The 17,731-nt window shown below is 42.3% G+C and overlaps 1 protein-coding gene across 3 annotated transcripts in view; it reads right to left on the minus strand.

The window, feature by feature from the left end:
* Positions 1–542: 542 nt before the first annotated feature.
* CLMP (CXADR like membrane protein) overlaps positions 543–17,731 on the minus strand; it is a 59,031-nt gene continuing 41,842 nt past the window's right edge. For 2 of the 3 annotated variants that reach the window (XM_029574184.1, XM_029574183.1), the window contains 6 exons: positions 9,578–9,738; positions 8,892–9,093; positions 8,540–8,707; positions 8,327–8,449; positions 4,080–4,221; positions 543–2,504 (listed from right to left, as the gene is read on the minus strand). In XM_029574184.1, coding sequence (XP_029430044.1) covers positions 2,222–2,504; positions 4,080–4,221; positions 8,327–8,449; positions 8,540–8,707; positions 8,892–9,093; positions 9,578–9,738 — 1,079 coding nt within the window. In that variant the 3' untranslated portion in view covers positions 543–2,221. The remainder of the gene's footprint in view (positions 2,505–4,079; positions 4,222–8,326; positions 8,450–8,539; positions 8,708–8,891; positions 9,094–9,577; positions 9,739–17,731) is intronic. The other variant, XR_003852294.1, reaches the window with a different exon arrangement.

The following is a 17,731-nucleotide window of genomic DNA, read 5'->3' on the forward strand; positions in this document are numbered from 1 at the left end:
AGGAGGGTGGGGGGTTGTAGTTAATTAACTTTAAAGGGTTGGGATGGGTGGTTTTTTTTTTTTTTATATTCGCTCCATAAGACGCACAGACATTTTCCTCCCACTTTTGAGGGAAAAAAAGTGCGTCTTATGGAGCGAAAAATACGTAATAGCGAAATGGGGGCCTCTATCCAAGTTGTGGTGTTTCTATGTGTTGTAGGTGTGAGCTATGAGTGATGTGAGTGATAGTCTTATAGTTATTTGTGGTTTCATTGTTAAAAAGAGGAGGTACTGATTATTTTACTAAGTGTATTGTCCCTATGCATTTATTATATGTTGTTAAAATATGTATAACAACACTAATAAAAATATTTTTACATTTTATCCTCTTAAGAAGGATTTGTTATTGTACCTTCTATTCATTTACCTAACGGTTAATCCTATTTTATATGATGGCAATAATAACAAGGAAGTGGCTCTTGTAGATGAGAGGTTAGGGCTTCCACCAATGATTTGCCAAGGGAAATTAAGGACTTAAAAATAACAGTCCATTCTGTATCCCCTTCAGTTGTCAAAGAATTCCATTTTTATGTTGAACACAGAAAATTACAAAATGCAGTGGATGCAATAATACAATATATACAACAAAGCATGTTTCTGCATACCTCATGTTATTTTAAACTCAGATTCCACAGGAAAAAGAAATCTAGACTTGCATGTTAACCACACAATGCCACTTTTTACTGAGATACCATATCTCTCTTTTTCCATTGGTGAAGAGAATTTAGTCTTCCTGTTTATAAAGTCCTGGAATTTCTCCATTTTTGTATTCTGGAGCGATCTTTCCTGGATTGAGAGCAGAATTTTATCACTGTCCTTCCAGTCTTGTGCATCGTACCATATGGTTTCACTAAGAGTCTGACTGAGCTGCAGAAACTTCCCTCCATAAGAAGGCAATTCAGCCTCTGTTAATTCATATGACAATTTTCAAAGCAGTTTATGTGGTTAAAAGAAGTTTTTTTAATCAGCATTAGTTGGATATCTTAAAATTGCCTTCGTTTAATGCAGCTAAAATAGCCTGTAGAACAAACCACAGATTTTAGGTTGGGGGATGAAAAGTATATGGGTACATGGCATTTTCAGATCTTCATGTGTACTTTTCAAGAAAATGTGTATCTGCAGAAATAGCAGGTGCAAGTGACCGCACATACTTTGTACCACTGCAAGTTTCAAAGTGAAAGCTCATGCATACGTTCTCTTTGAAAATTGGTGCAAAGTCCAGCTAAAAAGTATGCATGGTTTTTGTCCCAGTGTGGATAGTATGAAAATTGTCCCCTTAATTTTGTAAAGTCTTCTATATTTCTACACTCACAGAGGCTAACAGTAACTTGAAGGGATTTATAGAGTGTCTTATTGTGAGTGAATTCCATTGTGAATTGTTTTCCACATAGTGATTCATAAAATAGAACCTGTGAACCCTATTTTGGAAGACTTTTCTGTTGGCGTAAGAAGTAAATTAAAAATCTATTCTCATTTTTTATTTAGGTTTCTTTATTTTATTCAGTGCACCTTATTTCCTGTCAGCGAGAACCAGGAGCTCTTCTGTGTTGTTTGTTTGAGGCATTTAATCCCCATGTTGATAGTGCCTTAAGAGAATTCATGTCTTTCAGTTTCTATTTTTAATTAATGAAGTGGATTTCCTGTAAAGAAGAATCATAGGACAGTATTAAATTCCAGCCCGCACACAGTTACTGGTGATGGCATAATAATCTTAGATAGTTCTGACAGTAGCAGTGCATAATTCCCTTTCAGGCCTATCAGAGCACCCTTACTTCTCCCGGGGCTGTATTGTATTGTCTACAGACTGCATGAATATTATAAAGGCTGGTTGGATTTCCATAAATCCATGCTACCCTCATCGTGTTTCTGATCCCTGGGATTCAGTTCACATCGCTTTACATTCTTTTTGAATTTGTAATTTTCAGTTTGATTGTGCAGCGTCATTGTACATCATTCTCTTTGAATTGTTCATATTACAAGAAAATCCCTTTCTCCTGGTGCTGGTTCCCTTTAGATTGGTATTGAGTTTCTATGCAGAAAGTGGATTAAAGTGGGAGAAGCAGGGATTTCAATACACTGTAGAAATACAAGCGGTACATTGTGTCTCTTACTGAAGCTATAGTAAATTGCCAGTCACGGTTGCAATTGCTGGTGATGTGACCTGGAAGACTGGCTCTTTCAGTCAGACGGTCTGAAAAGCTCTGCTCTGGCCAGGAATCAAGACTGGGGTTGCATCCATTCTCAAGGGGCTGGAGTGTGTGCATTTGCTTGCCTCAGCCTCCCGTCCCTTTGCTTCCACATGTCTGTAATGTGGTGAGGCTGTTTGGGTTGACGGAGTTTGCTGGCTGCGACAGGCACTGTTGATTGTTGATTTGGTGGAAGAAGAACCTGAATTGGAGCTTCTGGAGCCTGAAGAAGAGGAGCCAGGCTTTATTAGTCGAGCTTTTGGTGCCTCTGCATCTTCCCTTGAAATAAAACCATACAAAATAAATTTAGTGATTCATTTTCTAACAGCTTGCGTTTTGGATTTTGCACCAGTTTTCAAAGGGAAAGTATAAGCATACTTTCCCTTTGAAAATTATTCCAGGAAAACTACTCGCACGTGTTTTACACCTGCTGATTTGAACGGGTAGTTTTTCAATGAAAAAATAAATATGCACTTTTAAATATTCACGAGTATCTGCATAAGAGCAGGCTCCTCTCCAGCCTCACCCCTGGAATGCCTTTTCTCACTGCAGTTAGTGCCACTATATGCCTAACTTTAACTGCTTTAACACACACACACAGGGAGGGCAATTTTCTAAAAGCCCATTTCCGCAGAATGCTAGAAATGGTTCGTAAAACTGGCCTCCAAAGAATGGTGGAACAAAGTAATTATGTTCTGCAGCAAACGGTGAGGAGCTAACAATTTAAAGGGAAAATGGAATTCAAAACTCTTGTCTAGTTATCTGTATTGAGTATGAGAGTTGAACCTTCAACACTGGAGGAAGCTGGACAGGCAAAGTGATTTTCCTGAGAGTTTGCATTTAAATAATGTCACATAACTATTCCCTCTCCACCACAAAATACAGGAATAGAATTTTAGGATGACCTAAGATATGACATCATTCTAGCAACTAAAAGATACAGAGTTTCCTTCCATGTATAATGTGTTTTCAGTTCTTAAATGGCAATCTGCTTAGAAGAGGTAGTCCATTGTAAGTGGAATAGAATGTTTTTTTAAATAAGTATATAGACATATTTTATTCTGAAGACAGATGGTAAAACTACTAAGTTTTAAAATTCTGGTCCTCAGAATTCTGAGGCTCAAGTTCTGTCCTGACGCTTAATAAAAAGCCCTCAAATGCTGGCACCCATCATGCCTGGCCATTGCAGGATGCTGGGCACTTGGAGGGCAAATTTGAAAGATATTTACCGTAGTAAAATGGCCTCATTGAAAATTGCCTTCTTCAAATATGGCTAAAAGTATGTGCAGGTTCCATAACTTGCATACTGTAGCCACGAGAAAAAGAGACATTCCTGTGGGTGTGTTTATTAGATAAGGGAGGAAAACAGCATATGCAGATTTGATTTTCAAATATACTTGCGCTATTTTGTTCTCCCTAACCCCTGCCTCCGCTACCCACATAGATAGCAGGTGCAAAGTACACAAACACATTTAACATGCATACTTTGCATTTGCTAATTTTCAAGGAGAAATAACATGGATTATCTCTTGTTGTAAATATGCATAACGTACATGCATTACAAGCACCCATGTAGTTTGCAGCTACATGGGCTATTTGAAAATTGCCCCCTTTATGGTGCCAGAATGCCTCTGGAGAAACCTAGTCATCCACATGGAGGGGGGTGTTGGAGTAGAGTGGGCACTTTAGGCAGAAGCATCGTGCTTTTGCAGCCTCCACTCTTATAGTTGCAGGATGTCATGTGTACTAAGAACTTCAGTTCTTCCAGGGTGGTACTGTCCTATACTGAAGTGAGTGTCTTTGTGCATTCAGTCTGGGGCTTCCCTTTGTCCTGCTCAGCTCTAAGAAGGTTACCTGATCTCATTGGGGGGCTCTTCTTCCTCGTACTTCTTTGTTTTTCTCATTCTGAGCATCAGAAACACACTGAGAATGATGAGTAAAACTCCAACTACTACTCCACTTGCTATTCCAATGATGAGGCCAATACTCCAAGCACCTGCTTTGGCAGAGAACAAAAGTAACAAAACAGATAAAACATTGAGATTAACTATTTAAAGATTGCAGAAATATGACACTTCTCATCAGATGTCGGCTAAAGCTCTTGGATCTTTCAGTATCTATTCTGATGATGTGATGAGCTTCATTGTAGGTAAGACAATTTTTGGTTCTGAAACAATCCCTGAGGTGGTAGACTCAGTCAAAGAATCTCCTAAGTGGTCTTCCCTTCCATCTACCTCAAACTCAGAAAATTATAACAGATGTGTCCACCCTGAGATCTAGATGGTTTATATAGCCAAGGTACATGAACCTATTGGGAATCAAAACTTCATATCAATAAACTAGAGCTAAAGGCATTACTCAATGCACTAAAAATTTTTGAGCAATGGATAAAAACATCAGTAACTGTTTTATATAAACAAACAAGGAGAGACAAGTTTGGTGAATTTCTGCAAAGAGGCCCTCAGCCTCAACATCAGCAGCACCCTATCGGATGTGAGAGGCAGAGGAATGAGATTTGGGGAGGGGGTGAATACAGATGGTGGAAACTGGGGACTAGGGAGAACAGGAGGCTGAGGAGAGCTAGGGGAATGGGATGGCTCAGAAGAAGGTGAGAGTGGGAGATGGAAACCTGGTAGGTAAGAAGTGAAAAAGGAGACTGAGGCCTGGAGGTTTAAAAATGGAAAGAAAGAGGGATGAAATTTAGATATGAGTGGAAAGAGAGACAGAACAGAATGGAGAAAAAAGATGACAGAAAAGATCAATGTCAGAGAAAGATGTAAAAAAGGAAGGGAAGGCGTCGAGCGGATAGGACACGGTGTGTCAGAGCTCCCGAGTCGTAGTTGAAAGATTATTTCCTGTGAACAATGTGCCTCATACCAAGAGGAAGGGGAAGGTAAGGGATGGAGCCTCGACCCCCCCCCCTCCCCCTTAAACCCACTATGATACAAACAACGACAAAAGAATTCTGCACTCCTGCGGAGAACTCTTTGGGAGGCCCGGCTGCAGCCTCGGAGGAGGAGAAGCTTTGACGATGCTTGGTGAAACATCTTTGAGCCCCTTAGCACCGGCGACTCCTTCCCCCCCTCCCCCCACCCCGGCCTATGCCAGTGCGTCTGGGTTGGCCATGAACCCAGGACGGAAGGTGTTCATGGAGGAAATGGCCCTTGAAGCAGGCCTATCCACGAATGTAGCAGGGCAAGCCCAAAGCGGAGATACTATGACCACTTTGGAGGAACAAAACATCCGGACACTGGCTTGTTTTAGCGGTTCTTTGCTAATTTTAACCAACCAAGGAAAGGGAAACTTCCCAGGATTTGGAAGAACGACAGTCACACCCTGTGGTAAATATTTCTTCTAAAACTTTTTTGGTTAAACCTTCTGTTGTGACATTAGATACTTTGTGGAATGCTATATCTCTGCTGGAAAATGCTATTATTTCCTTAACTTCTGTGAGGAAAGACTCACAAGTTCAATTTAGTTCTTTGAATCCGGTGGTGTTAGCTCATTCTGCTAAAATTGAAGAAATGGATTAAAAAATATCTCAGATACAAACCATTCAAGCGGGTCTAATTCAAGGGGACTCTATATTGGAAAAAAGAGTGGAAAATTTGGAAAATAAGATTAGATATTTGAACTTGAGAGTGGTTAATTTTCCCAAGTGCAAAATTATTTCACCAAGGGAACAATTTAAGAAATATTTGTTAGAGATATTGCATCTTTCAACTGAAGAACTGCCAATTATATCCAAGATTTATTTTCTCCCAGAAGCCATTCAAGTAGGCGAGAATTTGAATTTGAATACTGATATTCCTGTGGAACCTGTTGAGAATATATCTCCATTGATGAATCTATCAGAATTTTTGGAGACATCTTTAGAAGATCAAGTGGAGAAAAGAGGAACTTTAATGGTCAAATTTATTCTACCACCAGATAGAGATAATATATTAAGATTGTTCTGTTGCGACATCCGGTGCCTTACCTTCCTTCCTGTACCGTTCCGGAGCTAGCCCTGCTCCGGGGCAGGATGGGAGAGGCGTTTGGGAGAGCCTCCAGGCGTTTCCAGCTGGCCCTCCCGCTGCAGGCCTTTGCTTCGCGGTGGAGATGCTCCGCTGATTCTTCCAGGGCAGGACCTTAAGCGCGTTTGCACACTCCTTCCCTCCTTTTAAAGGGCCCACAGCGTGGAAGGACTGCCGGCCCCTCCAGATTACGTCAGCCCTGGATCACTATATAAGGCGGCTCCTGGCATTCAGGAGTCACCTTAGCAACTTCTCCCTTCCTCCTTGGATTAGTTGCTCCTCTGCTCATCTGTCTTTGGCTGATACCTGTCTTCTGCCCGGAACTTGACCTCTGCCTGTACCGACCACTCTTGATTGCCGCCTGACCCGACCTCTGCTTGGAACTCCGACCTCTCTTGATTGCCGCCTGACCCGACCTCTGCTTGGAACTCCGACCTCTCTTGATTGCTGCCAGCCCCGACCTCTGCCTGGAACTCCGATCTCTCTTGACTGCCACCTGGAACTCGACCTTCTGCTAGACCTGACTATGCCTGGATTGACCTCTGTTGCCGACCCTGCCTGGCCGACCATTCTGGACTTCCTTATCTAAACACCGACCACGCACCCTTTTCGTGATGAGCACACCCATGAACTTTCTCTCTCGGAGACCCTGCAAGGCCCACCTACGACCAGGGCTCAACCTGAAGGAACCCCGGGTTGCTAATGGTGAAGCTCCAGCTAGCCTCTGTCTCCTCCTGTGCTCTGCCTCCTGGTGGCAGGTGCTCTCCAGGTCCAACCGGAGGGCTATACCAATCCTGCACCAGGCCAAGGGTCCACTCCCAGTGCAACATGTTCCTTCAAAATAGAAATGTGCTGTATTTGGGGCAAAAAATATGGATATACCCAGATATTGCGAGGGCTACACAACACCGCCGGAAAAATGTTTTGGCAATGTGTCCTAGAACCCGTCAATTAGGAGCGCAGATTGTTATTAGATTTCCAAATAAATGTGTCTTAAAAATGAATAATGCTAGATATGTTTTCATGGAACCTTCTCAATTAGAAGTATTTTTGAATTCTCAATCCGATCCTAGGGAAGGGACTGATATAGAAGCCGTTGTTTAAATACTCCGCAACTACCTCTTTCCTTCTTATTTTTAGAGAAACTATAGATTTGCTCCTGTGAAATTTTGTTCTCCCCCAGTTTTACATTGTAACTCAGGTAGTGTTTAAGAAAAAGTGTGATTATTGCGCTTATGTATTCTTCATAATATCTGACTTTATATACTGCCTGTAATATCTTGGGCATGCTATTTGCTGTCTGTTAAAATGTATAAAATGTAATAAAGAAATAACTAAAAAAAAGGAAGGAAAGAATACAGGAGGAAAGAGAAAAAATAGACCATAGAAAAGAATTTAGGAGAATACGAAAAGAGGGAACCTGGACAAAACCAATTAAAAAATAAAATGCTCAACAACAAAGGTGGAAAAGAAAATATTTTCCGTTTTTAGTGTGTGAAATATATCAGCTTAGGAAATTTGCATTTCTTAATATCTTTGCAGTTTGCTCAGTACAAGAGGAAATACATCTGTTTTTCTTTCTCTGAAGTTGCACTGCATGCAGAGTCAGGTTTCTTGGGGTTTTCATTTCAGTTTTTGTCAGCATGTTTCTGTTTCTAATTTGTGCTCCCTTATTTGTATTAAGTAAGGGTCGGACTGTGTTCTGCCCGTGTGGCCAAGGTGAGGAATTCAACTAGAACATAGTATCTGTATAGGGATCTGTAGTAGTCTGGCTTGTTCTGTTTTTCCAATAAGAGGTATATTAGTGTTCTAGGGCCTGTTGTAATATATACAATGCTGCCCTATCCTAGGTAGGTTTGCTGCTGTTTGAGTACTGGGAGTTAGTGCCTTTATGGTATGGCAGGGTTGCTACATGGGTTCTGAATATCTGTTTGCAGGGTTTTTTGTAAAGGACCCCTTAGATTGTAAGCCCTCTTGGAGATAGGGAAATACCTACAGTATCTGAATGTAATCTACTTTGTTATGAAAGGTGAAATATAAACAAAAAATAAAGAGCAGGCACATCCTATGGGCTGTGATACTCACGGTGCACTGTCACTTGGACATCACAATTCTTGTGCCCGGCTTCATTAGTTGCTGTACATCGATAAAGTCCAGAGTGTGTCGTGCTAAGATTCCATAGTATAACACGGGCATATTTGGAAATCTCTGGGAATAGAAGAATGAAAGAAAGGGAATTTGTATCTTGAATAAAACTAGGAAGATTCTAGCAGTTGTTATTACAAAGTAACAGCTTACCAACTAAAGATGTGGATGGCAGGACCTCAAGCATTTGTTTCTTGCCACTTACAGTCTCCCATCTGTATTGGATGGGTTCTGTGCCTGCTGATGATTTGCATTCTAAGGTTATATTTCCTCCCTCAGATTGCTCTCCTTCCATCCAGCACTTGGGCTCTGAAGGTTTTACTGGAAGAAATTATTATTTTTTTTAACTGTTGTAGTTATGTCTTTTCTTCTCCAGTATTGCATGTCATAGACAAATAATTTCTTTAATAAAGTGCAGCTTTTTTCTTATACAGTACAAAGAGCTTTATTCATAGGACTAATATTGGAAAAACACTACAAATTTTGGAACCCTTAAGTCCCTTACCTAAAACTTTTAATGTGATGTGATTCAACTGGTAAGTCCCTCCAATTTTCACTTTGCAGGTGTACTGTCCCGCATCACTGGACTCCAGGGATCTGATGTGTAGGGAGGCATCTCCAGCCAGAAAATTAGAAGCAAAGCTGACACGACCCTTTTGATTCATATTCAGGTCATTATAAACAGACTCTTCAGAATAACTAATCACCTAAGGAACACACATTCAGGAATCTTTTAGACCACCACTTTGCACAAATTAACTATTATCCAGCATGTTTTAAACAAGCAGGTGTTTTATGAAAGGTTAAAATATAGTTCACTTAAGCCAAAATGGAGGACTGTCTCCTCCTATGGAAGGGCAGTTGACTATGCTTGTAGTTTACTATTCAAAGAAACAGAACCAAAGGTCCTCCTTTTGGCTGATCAACTGAGCGGCTGCATTCAAACCATCAGGTTGCTGTTGTTTGGTCCCACTAGGACATACTATATTTTCTCACAGTGCTGCCATATTGTGGATTTCAATTCCTTGACCCTCAGCTATTTTCTTCTGAATTAAGTTAGTACAAATAAATGGATATGCCCACATTAAGACACAAATGTTTTCAGTAATTTCATGCAGCTAGGAAGTGCTTTACAGTGATTTTATTTTTTTTTAATGGAGAATTTTAAAGTTAGTTTGGAGGAAAACCTACCATGTTTTGGACGACTTCAGAGTTTCGTGTCAACCACCACTCTATGTCCAAGTTCTGGAGCCCCAGCAGACCCAGTGCATGGTGACAGGGCAGTGTCACATTCTCCTCTGCTACCTTTGTAATCTCTACCTGAGCACAAGCCCACCAGGCAGAACTGGAAACTGAAAAGGCAATAGCTTGTCAAAGTGGCAAGCTTTATCCATGGGACACAATATATTGAATTCAAAGCTAAAATATTAAATAGTTATGACAAAATTATTGTGTATGGATGCAGCATCATTTGCTTGAGACAGAGCACTATACATTTTAGAGTTTCAACATTTCATTTAAATTCTTTATAAAACTTGTACACCTTACTGTATTGTACCTTTATGACATTTGATTGGAATTAGCATACATTTTTCACACTCAAGAGTTAGCATACAGATTTCGCTAAAAAAAGAAAGTCATAAGCATGTCTAAAAGGTATGTATACAGTTTACTATTGCATGTTAGAGTAGCATTGTTAAGACTGACAACTATCATAGTGGACTGAAATGCGCACACAGGTTTTCAAGCTGTACAGTGTACTTTTGTTATAACATCAATTCATTATAATGTCAGATTTTCATATCCCTAGTAAATGCTAAAGTGCCCATGGGATATTGTACCTGTTACAAGAATTGTCTGTTGCTTTATGGGGCAACCGCTGTGCAACAGTTTTTGAAAAGACTTGTTGCTATAAATGAATACTGTTATCACTTACCGTAGGAGTCTTTGAAGATGGCATCTGCCTCAAAAATCAATCATTTTTGGGGGAGGATTTTCAGCCTAGTGCTTGCAATTGAGTCATTCCCAATTGTTCAGAGAGAGAGACTACAAGGTTCTCATAGTAGTGACATATTTATATCTCTATAGGAGAGCCATCTAATAGGTCGAGGTGAGGTGATGGTGGTGGTTTAGGGGCCAGTTTCGCATGTAGAGTGAGATGTACGAACAGCACAGTACACCTTGGTGAAGATTTGACATCATTTGGAGTGAGGAAAGTCTCACAAAGGTGAAATTTCTACTATGTTTTCTCAACCTAGCTTGATGGACTGGGTATCATCAACTAGGGTGAGATAACATAGTACAAAATTTCGTCTTTGTGAAACTTTCCTCACTCCAAATGATGTCAAATCTTCGCCAAGGTGTACTGTGCTGTTCATACGACTCACTATACATGCGAAATGGCTCCTAAACTCTAAACCACCACAACACCTCATTGCACCCTTTTAGATGGCCCTCCTATAGAGATATAAATAGTTGTGCACTCTCCCTCTTCCCCCCCCCCCCCCCCCAAGCCCAGAAATGGTCAAAATGCAATTCAAAGAAATTTATCGCAAATTGCGTTATGGCCATTTCAGGCATATCGTGCAGCCTAATACTAGGCCTATCGCACGGTTTTAACACCAGAAATAACTACACCTTTTTTCCTGGCATTAGACTGCGATATGCTATCGCATGGTGCGATATTGCCCCACATTTTACTAAATCCCACCCCCTTCAATTAAGTTTGCCTTTTGTGCCATGTGTTATCTTTCTTAATGTATGCATTATGGCATGCATCCTGGCATGCGTCCTCTCGCTCGCGTGCCCAGAGGGTGATCTTTTGCAGTTGTCCCAGGCAGCAGTGAGCTCCCAAACCCCAACCAGCACCCCATCCAAATCCTGGAATGGGGTTTTGATTGGATCGTAAGAAGCATGATCCAGCTGTCTGTACCCAAGACACTGGACCCCCCTGGTCGGGGGCAGGCTATGGTTCTTTGTGAGCCAGTGACCCAGTGTAACTTCAGACCAGTGGGTTTTGTCCATTATCTGCCAGGGGCACCGACTGAACCTATTGGGTATCCCACAAATTTCCCTCCGTGCCCATATTGGAGGCTGATAGTGTATCAGGAGGTACTGTTTCGGGAGCTCTCTGCCCTCTTAACAGCCAATGCTGTCGCATCTGTCCCACCAGGGCAAAGAGGGCAGAGTTTCTACTCCCAGTACTTCTTGATTCCAAAGAGAATGGGGGGACTCCATCCCTGCCTAGACATAAAGACCTTGAACAGGTTTCTCAGAAGAGAAAAGTTCAAGATAGTTTCCCGGGGCACCCTGACTCTCCTCCTGCAAAAAGGGGGCTGGCTATGCTCCCTTGATTTAAAGAATGCATACACCCACATCAAGATCTTTTCAGGTCACAGGAAGTATCCCATATTTGTGGTGAGAAAACAGCACTTCCAGTACAGAGTGTTGCTGTCCTGTGGGGACACACCTCCACAGATTGGGAGTGCATGTTTTCCCTTATCTGGACGATTGGCTGGTCAAGAATGCCTCTCAAGCAGGGGTCAATCGGTCCTTACACTTGACCATCTGGGTGCTGAAGTCACTAGGGTTCGTCATCAATTACCAGAAGTCTCACCTCAGCCCCTCATCTCAATTGGACTTTATAGGAGCCCTGCTAGACATGGGTCAGGCCAAGACCTTCCTGCCACATTCCCAGGTGGTCACTCTAGCATCCTTGGTGGCAGTGACTCAACAGAGCCAGCAGGTTTCAGCTTGCCACATATTGAAGCTGTTGGGCCACATGGCTGCAACCATCCATGCCACTCCCTTGGCATGTTTACACATGCGCAGAGCCAAATGGACCTTAAGGTTGCAGTGGTGCCAAGCCAGGCAGGACCTTCAGGATCACATCACTCCGTCCCTCTGGAACGCTTTGTCCTGGTGGCAGGTTCTTTCAAATTTGGAGCAGGGAATCTCATTTCAGGCTCCCCTACCCAAATTGTCCTCATCACAGATGCATCCACCCTGGAGTGGGGTGCCCTTGAAGAGGGGATCCACATTCAGGGTCTATGGTCCACTCAGAAAGTGCAGTGTCAAATCAACTTCTTGGAGCTCCAGGTGATCAGGTACGCTCTATGGGCTTTCAGAGATCAGCTTCCAACAAAATTGTCCTGATCCAAACTGACAACCAAGTGGTGATGTGGTATGTCAAAAAGCAGGGAGGCATGGGATCGTACCTCCTGTGTCAGGAAGCAGTCCAGATCTGGTCATACTGGATGGTGTTCAGGGCCATGTATCTAGCTGGAATGGAGAACTTGACAGCGGATAGACTGTGTCGTGTCTTCAGACTCCATGAATGGTCACTGGACCAGGGGGTATCAAACCAGATGTTCCGCCTCTGGAGATTCCCAGATGTGGACCTGTTTGCGTCCACCTGCAACAGGAAGGTGACTCAGTTCTGTTCCCTGTATATGCCAGATGGTGAATCAGCCTTGGACTCCTTTGTTTGTCATTGGGGCAAGGGTCTTCTGTATGTGTACCTCCGATTTCTCTAGTAACGAAGACTCTCCTGAAACTTCGACAGGACTGAGGGACTATGATCCTCATAGCTTCTCATTGGCTGAGACAGATCTGGTTTCCATTCCTTCGGGAGTTGTCCTTCCGGAAACCGATCAGTCTGGGGACTTCCCCAGATCTCATTACGCAGGATCAAGGCAGACTTCGGCATCCCAACCTCCAGACCCTGGTGCTCACAACCTGGATGTTGAGAGGCTGATCCTACAGCCACTTGGTCTCTCTGCTGATGTATCTCAGGACCTGGTGGCTTGTAGAAAGCCTTCCACTAGAAAGTCTTATGAGTTGAAGTGGAGGAGGTTTTCCATGTGATGTGAGCAGAAAGCACTAGATCCATTCTCCTGCCCCACCCAAAAACTGCTTGATTACCTCCCGTACTTGTCAGAGGCTTGCTTGAAAACCAGCTCCGTCAGTGCAATTGGCGCTTACCACCAAGGTGTAGAGGGTAAGCCCATCTCTGTACAGCCCTTAGTTGTATGCTTTGAGGGGCCTGCTTCAGTTGAAGCCTCCCCTAAGGCCTTCTGCTGTGTCCTGGGACCTCAACGTCGTGCTCGCGCAGCTGATGAAAGCTCCTTTTGAGCTGCTGCATACCTGAGATCTGAAGTACCTGACCTGAAAGGACATATTTTTAGTGACGGTTTCTTCAGCATACAGGGTCAGCGAGCTCCAGGCCTTAGTGACTTATCCACCTTATACTAAATTTTATCATGACTGGGTGGTCCTTCGTACACACCCCAAGTTCCTGCCTAAGGTGGTGTTGGATTTTCATCTTAATCAGTCAATCATCCTGCCAGTATTCTTTCCCAGTCCCCATTTGCATCAAGGCAAATGAGCCTTGCACAGTTTGGATTGCAAGAGAGCCTTAGCCTTCTGCCTGGAGTGGACAGAAGCCCATAGGTTGGGAATTGCCATTTCCAGACACCATCCAATTGGCTAACAGATTGCATCTCTTTCTGTTATGCCCAGGCGGGACTGCATCTTGGGTGTCATGTCATGGCTCATTCCATCAGAGCGTGGCTGGAATGTTTCGAAAATGCACTCAGTCTGTGCATGGCCCGGCCACGCACGTATCTCCCGGTATTTGCTCGTGCTGGGCTATAAACATTTGCCCATTAATTAGTAAGCAATAAGCTGCACAGGAGTAAATCTCCTCCTAATTAGCAAGCAATAGCATTAAGTCTCAGAGAAGGAAAGGCTCTCTCTAAATAATTGACCATCAGGCCGATGCAATACTGTGCACTGGCTGCAACGCACGGCTCAACCTGCAATAAGACATGCATTTTGGACGCGTGTCCTTAACCCCCGATGCACTTAGGTAGTAGCGCTCATCACATTTAAATGCATGTTGATGTGCCTGACATGCACATTTTTACTTGTAAAAATTAATGCCTACCCTGAGGGACTGATGCAATACAACATGTGTTAAAACTGTGTACTAACATTCAGTGCAAAGTTTCTTAACACACGCTAAAAAAAATTTTAATTCCCGATGCAATAGGCTAATGTTAAATCGGGAGTTAAAAATGTGTGGAGTTAAAAATGTGCTCTGTCTTTTAACTTGGGATGGGGAGAAGGGGGGAAATGAATGAATTACAACAAAATACATACAGCACAAATTATCCCATACATTTGCATAATAAAATTAGCCCAACTGCTCCAGAGGGAGACTGTATTGGAAGAGCGCAGACGTCTTTGAGCTAATATGTACCTTGTCCCTATTGCTCCTGCTTGAGTTTACCAGTGCTGGGGCTTCAGCCTCCACCAGGGTCACTGGAGACACAGCCAGTGTTTGGGGGGAGATTTACTTCACCTCTTTGGTGGGAGAGCAGTGAAGATGCCACTTCCTGTTGCAGTAGAGGGAGTGGGGAGCTGCCAGTGGCCACCATACCACTTCTGCCATTTTTCAGTGGCTGTCACTCTTGCTGTTTGGGCTGGCAGTAGTCATGGCATTTGGCCCACAGGGAGGATCTGGACCCCTTGTAGAGGTCCTTGGAGTAGCTGTCATGCTGGAAGCAGGTCCCTTTCCTCGCAGGGGACTTGGGAGGTGGGGTGCTGTGGTGCCTATGGGCCCTCCGGCAGATGCTTTGTATGATAGTTTTCTTACAATTTGGAAATGTAATTCCTGGATTTCACTTTCCTTGGTATTTCCTGGGAGAGTGCTAAGGAATACACAGTTTTATGTGCACATTTTACTCTGCTGTACTGGCAGTAAAGTTTGCACACAAAAATATGGACACAGCTGCATGTAAAACTGTACTCTCTTATTTATTTATTTATTTATTTATGGATTTTATATACCGGGAGTTCCTGTATACAATACATATCACTCCAGTTCACAGTTAAACGGTAATAACTACTGCCGTGTGGCAGTTTACATGGAACAAATCAGAACTTGATCTAATAAGAATAAGCGAACCAACTAACTAGTTTCAACTTTAAAAAAAAAAATAAAAAAAAATAAAAAAAAATAAAAAAAATAAATAAATAAATAAAAAAAGGCAATATAAATCTTAATTAAAATAAATAGTGCAGAGAATAATACATTAGAACCAAAGGACAGGGTTGTTATGGGTTGTTATATAAGTTAGTTAAGTTATATAAGTTAAGTTACTCTCTTGGCCGACCTTATTACATCAGCCCCCGAGTCTGGTCAGTAAGTGTTACTGTTGTGTGTGATGGCTGACTCTTTTTTCTTCTGCCCGCCCCCTCCTGCCATCCCCTTATTCAAACCCATCTTGAGAAGCAGAAGCCAAGTATGAGAATCATAGTAATGTTCTTAAAATATTTCCCAGTATGCCTCCTAGAACGAGTCCTTTCTCAACAAAGTTGCATCCACATCAGTATGGGAAAATAAAACTGCTCAAATGGTTAATTGTCTAGCCACCTAAATTCACCTTGTTGGTTTCCTATCTTCATTTTAAATGACATAGCCATAAAACAATTCTTTATTCGAATTGCAACAAACATAGCTAAAAAAGTGTCTATACTCAGTGGAAGTCCATTCATTCTCTCAATTGTTAATTAATAGTTCTTTGAGTCAAGCTTGGAATGGAAATGTGTTTCAAAGCAAACTGTCCATAAAGCTACCTGAAGTAAATTTTTGCAATGATATATCTTAACAGTTTCTGTTTATAGTGTCAAGCTGGGTCTTAAAAGACAGTCAGAGTTAGCCCTGTCCTCTTGGAGAGTAATCTTTTAGCTCTCATTTTTCTACTCCCCTCCCCTTATCTTTTCTGCTTTTATATTATCAGGGTTAGTAAAAATGCTATTAAGCAATAATTTTTTTCAAATATTGTGCATTAATGTTTATATTTAAAAATCCTATTAACATGTAGCACATGTAGGGGTAGATTTTAAAAGGTATGCGTGGTTCCCAGCATGGGTGCACAGATTTTATAACAACCCCTACCTAACTAAAAGAATTTTTTTTATTTTTTTGCTTACTGCTCTGTCGAACCAGAAGCAATTTGAGCTCACTGGCCGGCTGCTGGTGCACGCTTCCCCAGATCCCACCCCCTGGCCTGCCCCTTGTTCAGGGCCTGGCACTTGTACGCGTATCAGCAGTTACGCGCATGGCCAGGCCCTATTCAAAATGCAAGCCCTGGCCACGCGCGCAAGTGCTGAATTTTATGCGTGCGGCCATTTTAAATTTCGTCCGATACCGTGTGTACAGTCTTCAAAACAATACTAAAAATAGCTCAGATCTGTTATGCAGCAAATGAAACCTACATAGTTTTATAATGTACTATTGAAGCCACAGAAGGGGCCGTTTTTGATGAATGAGGCAACTATGAGTTTGTAGGAAGAAATGGTTCCAGGCTAGATGGTTGCTCCTTAATTTTAAACCATGTCTGTCTAAGATCCCTTTTTCTAAGCTTTTTCTCCCTATATACAGGATGAGGAAAAAAGGCTTAGTTAATCAAACCCTAAATAGGTCTGACATAAGGCTTCTGCTGTAGCATGATCTTTGAGGCGGTCAGATCTTCATTTTTTTTGAAAGCAAGAGTTGGCTTCATTCCTCTAATAACATTCTGAAATGCAACCAAGAAAGGGATGGTACCTTTTAATCTTCACAAAATGGTAGACTTGCTCAATTTCCCTATTAAGCAAAATGAGGATCCTGAAACCGAGAGAGAAATTTTTTGTAGAACTGAATCTAAACATTTTAACCACAAGATGGAACCAAATGTTCATTTTATTCTTGACTGCTCCAATCAATTGAAATAGATTGCAAGGAAGATTTGAGTAGTGGGTGTGGTGGCTGCATTGGTCCATTTGGACACCTAGAAATGCTTTTTTTTTTTTTTTTAATTAGACTAGCAATACATATGAGCTTTATTTTGAAAGCGATTTAACATGCATAAATCCCTGTTTTATGCATGCGAGTAGTGTTTTGAATATCAGGAGTCAGTGCTTGTAAAATTGCATGTGTAACCCGGTTTTGCGCATACAGGAGACACGTTCCGAGGAGGCAGAATTGGGGAGGATTTACTTTTGAGCTTGGGAGGGCGTGTTCTGGATGGGGCGGGATGGAGGCCGGCTGGGACAACGGCCATTAGCCGCTGTCCTGTGGAAGCGCGCGCCAGCAGCCAGCCAGCACACGCAAGTTGCTTCTGCTCCAACAGGGCAGTGAGCAATAAAACAAAAAAAAAAAAACAGAAAGGTAGGCAAAAGGGTTTAGGGAGGAGAGTGGAAGAGGAAGGGAGTATGGGTAAAGGGGTAGGGAACCCAGAGAGGTCCGATTGCATCGCCGCACGTAATCTCACAAAATTGGGCCCCCTGCGCGAGCAC

The sequence above is a fragment of the Rhinatrema bivittatum genome, chromosome 12 (assembly GCF_901001135.1).
Source record: "Rhinatrema bivittatum chromosome 12, aRhiBiv1.1, whole genome shotgun sequence".
In the NCBI taxonomy this organism is placed as follows: domain Eukaryota; kingdom Metazoa; phylum Chordata; class Amphibia; order Gymnophiona; family Rhinatrematidae; genus Rhinatrema; species Rhinatrema bivittatum.